The 6000-nt window shown below is 34.2% G+C and overlaps 1 protein-coding gene across 4 annotated transcripts in view; it reads right to left on the bottom strand.

Moving 5' to 3' along the window:
• Window positions 1-570: 570 nt before the first annotated feature.
• LOC145999030 (uncharacterized) overlaps window positions 571-6000 on the bottom strand; it is a 63072-nt gene continuing 57642 nt past the window's right edge. For all 4 annotated transcript variants that reach the window (XM_083135932.1, XM_083135935.1, XM_083135934.1 and 1 more), the window contains 2 exons: window positions 3126-3320; window positions 571-1155 (listed from right to left, as the gene is read on the bottom strand). In XM_083135932.1, the coding sequence (XP_082992058.1) occupies window positions 3181-3320 (140 nt within the window). In that variant the 3' untranslated portion in view covers window positions 571-1155; window positions 3126-3180. The remainder of the gene's footprint in view (window positions 1156-3125; window positions 3321-6000) is intronic.

Genomic DNA, 6000 nt, shown 5'->3' with positions numbered 1-6000 from the left:
ACCTGTCGCGGGGCTTATGCTTGTAATAATAGTAAACTACATGAAAATAATCACACAAACATATTATTTTACATGTATATGTGGTCAAACCAATCAGTTTCATCCACTCAAAAGTTTGAGGTTGTTTTTGAAACAAGCTGCGCAGCATGTGCATTTTTGTCAGCTAATTAGGCCCGTACCCAGGAGCAAAAATCTCAAAATCGAAATTCTTTCAAAATCTGAAAAACTATCAACGTTCTTTTTGTATGTATTTGTAAGAATCACATGTAAATATTTCATAGTTAGAGGGACACAGCCCCCTTGGGTACAGGGTTGCAGCCAACATTTTAAATGCAATGGATGGTAGAAGTGATACATGTGCCTGTTTAATTGAATGCATTTTCAAATTCTTTCCTCTGTTCTCTGTTTTGGTCTGTTTACCATAATTTCCTACACCTAATAAAAGCCACAAGTCGCCACTGATTTCATAGGTTATAAAATGAAATAATCAACGACAAAATGATGAAAATGATTTATTAACAAATAAGTAAACATTTTTTAGAATGAATGTAAACAGCTCATAAAATATATGTGATGTAATGTTCATGTTTTTGAACTTGAAAGGAACTAAATTGATTCCCGTTTAAAACTCTGGACAATTACTTGAACTATATGTTTAATAGCATATTGGTTACGTGCGTTGTTACTCACTAACTATAAACAAAAATACGTTAGAGTATTGAAATTGGTCTACTTACGTAAGTGAGTATGTATTCTTATGTAAGTAGACCAATTTGAATACTCTAACGTATTTTTGTTTATATGTTTAAATATGAGTCACAGAAGATCTTTATCACTCCCCAAGCAATAACTGTAACAAGTTGCCATGACATCATCCCCATTCAAAATATCAATCAAAAATACTTTCTGGTGTTTAATTACCTCATATTTGAACAATTTGTTTCAATCTTTCAAAGACAGAAAACTTCACATACAGGATCTTCATAATCCTTTCATATAATCAGTGATAAATTTGCAGAATGAAACCATTTTACATAGATTCTGCAGTGGGCAGCTTTCAATGCTTTTCTTCATTTCTTAAGGGAGACACATGAGATTCTTGCTCAGGCATGTTCTCCCAACCGAACCATGGTACCAGCTGCATCAACTGTTTTCCTTAAAAAGAGATTATGTGCATCAATTTTAAATCCTTACAACTTTGCATGTGCTTAACATATATATCTATTTAACAATATAGAGTATGAATATACTGAAATAAATGACTACTTATTATCTGTGAAATTTGAGTTCTACTAATTTCCATTCAGGAATGTATTGTGTTATTGCTTCACAGGATTCTGGTGTGCATTGTTTTGCTGCAAGGAAGCTGCTAGGTACACTGTCATTGCCTGTTTGTGGTGTTGTCCAGCTGGTTGGGTACCAGCTGTTGGACAGAGGGATCCAGGTGTAGTGTGCCTCTCAATATTTATTGATCGATTGTTAAGTTATGGGCTATTTGTGCTTGTCACAAAATGTATGTCACTCAACTAAAGTGAAACTGAGGACAGGACCCTACCAAAAAAAAATAAAAAATGTTTGTTAAAAACTTTATCACTCAATTTCTGAAATGAATACTGTTATCAAATCTGCACCAACTAAAACTATACAGAATATAAAATCCCCATACCACAGATAAAAAGCTGAGGCTGTAAATGGGTACTCAGCACATGTGAGGAGAAACAGTCATGCCAAGAAGGACATACATACTCTAGTTCAACAGATATGGAAGATAGGCAGATGAAAAGAGAAAATCGGAATTCTAGCCAAAACTAGTGAAGTTATAACGTAAAAACTACGACCTTCATAAAGAGTCTCGATCGAGATGATCGGGCACCCGAGGGTTACCTAAGAGCACCTCGATCGAGACAATAGGGCACCAAAAGATTAAAGGAGATAAACTTTTAAAAATGAGAGAAAGTATCTCATAGAATTACAAGCTTAGACTTTTGATGCCATGTAGTCCTGTAATGAATTAACTAAAAAATGAATTCACCATTCACAAAATTTTCAAAGTATTTTTTTAAAAATTTTCAATATAATTTTTAAAACGAACTGCAAATGTACAACTTATATGAGCTTAGAAAGGATTTTTTTGTTCCAAATTATCAGTCAAAATTTTACTGACTCGCAGAAAAAGGAATCAAATGTACAAAACACAAGAAACTTACAAAATATTTGTAAAATGTTCAAATCTCAATACAGTGGAATCTCGATTCTACGTTTTTCAGGGGACCAAGATGGAAAAACGTAAATGCGGGAAAATGTAAAATCGAGGTAAACTTTTATAGCATTTTCCTGCGTTGGGACCATGAAGATTGAATGTATAATGTGGGAAAATTTAAAAACTGGGAATGTAAAATCGGGGTTCCACTGTATGTTTCTCCTCATTTTACAAGATATATGTAAAAAAGACATACTGACTCAAATAAAAGGAACCGAATATTGTCAGTTTTCAATATTGTTATTTTGACAACTCTGACATCATATTAATACAGCAATGGTTTCTGCATACAAATAATTTGCATTCCGAACCATGTACGCTTGTTTCATTCTTCTTATTTCCACCAAACTCATGGCTGGCGTGCTATGATTTAAGGTAGGAAACGTTCCCACGTGCGGTACTGAGTGTCGCCTAAGGGGAATGGTAACTTCTGAGGCATGAAAGCAACTGAAAGAACATCAGAAAAAAAGGGGCGAATGCCTCTATGTTTTCTTGGGAATTGTGTAGATAGGTTACCTAGTGCTTTCCCGACCACCATTGCACTGGTAAGAAAAATAATTCAAAATGTTAAAAAAGAAAAAAGGCAGCACTCAGTGCATGAGTTACAGACGGTTAACTATTTCCTGTATGGAGTTAACTGGCAATCAAAAGTATTTAAAAATGGATGAGGGTATATAATGCAGAAAACAAGATCATCAAGCTTGTTTTGTGTGTGTGTGTGTTTTTTTTCACAGTATTCTCCCAAAGCTTTTAATTTCAGAGACAACCATGTCTATTTCATTTCATAAACTTGCTTTATACCCTTAACTTTAAAAATATTTATTTTACATTAAATTTTAGATAATTATAAGTAGTGCATATTTACCTTTTTTTGAATCTTGATCACTAGCATAAATTTATCTTATTCATTTGTTATATTATTAAACCTCATCGTCACTTATGACAATAACTTCTGGTATATTGGATTCATCAAAATGAGCATTATCTATCTCCTCTTCAGAACTACTTTCCTCATTATCCTCACTCTTTTCTGCTTCACTCTCTTCCTCAATACTGTTATCTACAAAGTAGAAAGTTCATAAATTTATTACATATTTTTAATCAGATTTATCATAGAGAGTTATCTGTTACTAAAATTTCCATGGATATAAATTTATATTAGTGCTTTTCTTTTGATATAAATATTTTTTTCCCGCAACACCTTCCTAATTCTGAAAAGTTAACGAAATAACTAAGCACTTACTCAAAAGAAACACATAATTTATTGCATATACAGTAAAAACTCATTAATCCTAACTCCGATAAGTTGGGCTTCGCTTAATCTGGACAGGCAAAAGGGGGAAAAAAAAGCAGAATGCAAGGTTTTAATTGTGGCTAGAAGTCATTCAACATATTGCTCCGTAATGGCTTTACATTGTACTGTACTGTATAGTGTATTTTTTAGGCCTATGCCCTTTAAATACACCATAATAAACGTGTTTTGTTGCTATAAATGAAGTTTTAATGCACTTTCTACTGTTCTCTTAGGTTATTTCAGTTAATCCGGACTTTCGTTAAACTGGCCAACTTATCCCCCCCATTAGTCCAGATTAATGAGGTTTTACTGTAATTCCAAATTTAGGATTCTAGTCCAGGATTTCTAAATGTACTTTCAGAGTTTTCCAGAATCCTTTCTTTTTTCCCAGACTACTCAGTGCATAGTCTAATACTATTTGAAATTTATTTCACAATAGCCTTCCTAGCTAACCTATCTTCACCTTCTTTATTAATTATTATTATTAGAGATGGGACAGATTAATTGGTACTCTATCAGTATCAATAATTTTACTGCTAATATATTTATATGTAGCCTGTAATTTAGTGCAATATACTTCCATTTTCTTATTAATTTTTGCGAAAAACGTGCATTTCATATGGCACGGTTTTGTAAAGTAAATGTCTAAATACACAATTATTTTATCAAAGGCAAAACTTATTACATATGTTAACGAACGAGGTGAATGAACCACTCATGTTCTGCAAGAAACATTCACAACTTTATTGGATTAGTAAATTTTCGGTTATTAGAATTAGTAAATTAATTTTATATCAATATTGGCAAAATGTTCATATCAGTTCATTTTCAGATGTACTTCACTAGGACTCATTGACAAAATAGATAATTTTCCGTGATATTTCCCTGAGAATTTTATTTTTTTAAGATTTTCAAAGTGTGTGGGAACCCCTGTAGTCTTCAAACACTGACAATGGACATGTGGGCATAAGATCATAATCAATACATATTATATCTTCACAACCGCACTGAAATTTCAGATGCTTAAAAAATCTGAAATATTGCAGTTTTCATAGTTTCTATGGGTGCATTTCATAAACCAAAAATTATTTAAATCTGAGACAACAAGGTGAAGACCACTGGTTGATTTGGCATGGAATAACCCCAACAATGAAGACCTAGCTGCTAGTTTCACTCAACATAAGTTATTTCAACTGCTCCATCAGTTTTTATCTATAAGGAAGTCAATAAGTTTTGGTATCATTAAAGAAAAACATGCTACATCATAATCTACAGACTTTTCTTTACTTTCCAACAAAGTCTCCATTTCTTTGCACTACTTTTTCCAAGTCACGGATCGTATACCCATTCTTTATACCCACCTTCCTTATCCATTCTTCTTTGTTTTCTTTCTCTTTTTCATCATTGCACAGCCTATCGGCGCGAATGAAAAAGTTAAGAAAAACATTTAACTTAGTTCTTAGTTAAAAGAATGGGTATATGATCCGTGACATGGAAAAAGAAGCTAGGAAAGCAATGAAGATTGTTAGGCAGGAACTATCACAAAATGATGAGGAAAATGAAGATAAAACAGAGGTAGGAAAAGATGAAAAGAACACGTATTTTGTTGGGATTCCATATTATAAGGGTGTTTCCAAGAAAATTGAAAAATCCATAAGGGGATACAGGATAAAATGTGGAGTGGGAGCACCTCGGAACATTGAAAAACACTTCACATCTTATAAGAAAGGGAGGGGAGATGGGCACGATAACCCTGAAGAGCAAAAGGGAGTGTACAGGATAGAATGTGAATGCGGAAAGGAATACGTGGGACAGATGGGGGGGAGTATGCAAATTAGGTGGTGAACACAATAAATATATAAAGGAGGGTATACCCAAGACAGGATTATCTGAGCATGTATTGGTTAACCGGCATAAGATCGCTAAAAGGGAAGTCATGAGGAAAATTAACAACAAATTAGATACGAATGTGTATGAGGCAGCCTATATATGCGTGGATAATTGGAATAAACTCAATAGGGATGATGGGAATTTGGAAGACGGCTGGATAAACTTTTTTAAAAAATGGGATAAAGCCACCGGGAATAGAGCCGAGAAGGACTTCCATGTTACCCCCGAGGTTAAGAAAGCCGCCGAGGTGGAAGTGGAATTCACCTTGGATTGGTGACTCATGAGCCCCAGTTGGGGAAAGGCCGGAGGGGCGGAGTTTTCCTTCTCCAAACATGAGCTGACACCGTACATTCGCCTACCCCGAGCACCGATCGGCAGTTTGCCTTCAGCATGCTTTGAACGTTCTTTTGTTTTAATAGAGTTTTGTGCAGTTTTAGTATGTATATTTTACATCATATTTTTAGTAAGTGTTCTTTCCTATTCCTTTTGACCTAAATCCTCAACCAACACTTTCTCGACAAGGCACCATGTCAGGTGTCTGAAAACATTGCTTCAA

Source organism: Lepisma saccharinum, chromosome 14 (genome assembly GCF_977018435.1).
Source record: "Lepisma saccharinum chromosome 14, izLepSacc3.1, whole genome shotgun sequence".
NCBI classification, from domain to species: Eukaryota; Metazoa; Arthropoda; class Insecta; order Zygentoma; family Lepismatidae; genus Lepisma; species Lepisma saccharinum.
Note: the sequence above shows the minus strand (reverse complement) of the source record. Positions and strands in the feature narration are given on the sequence as shown.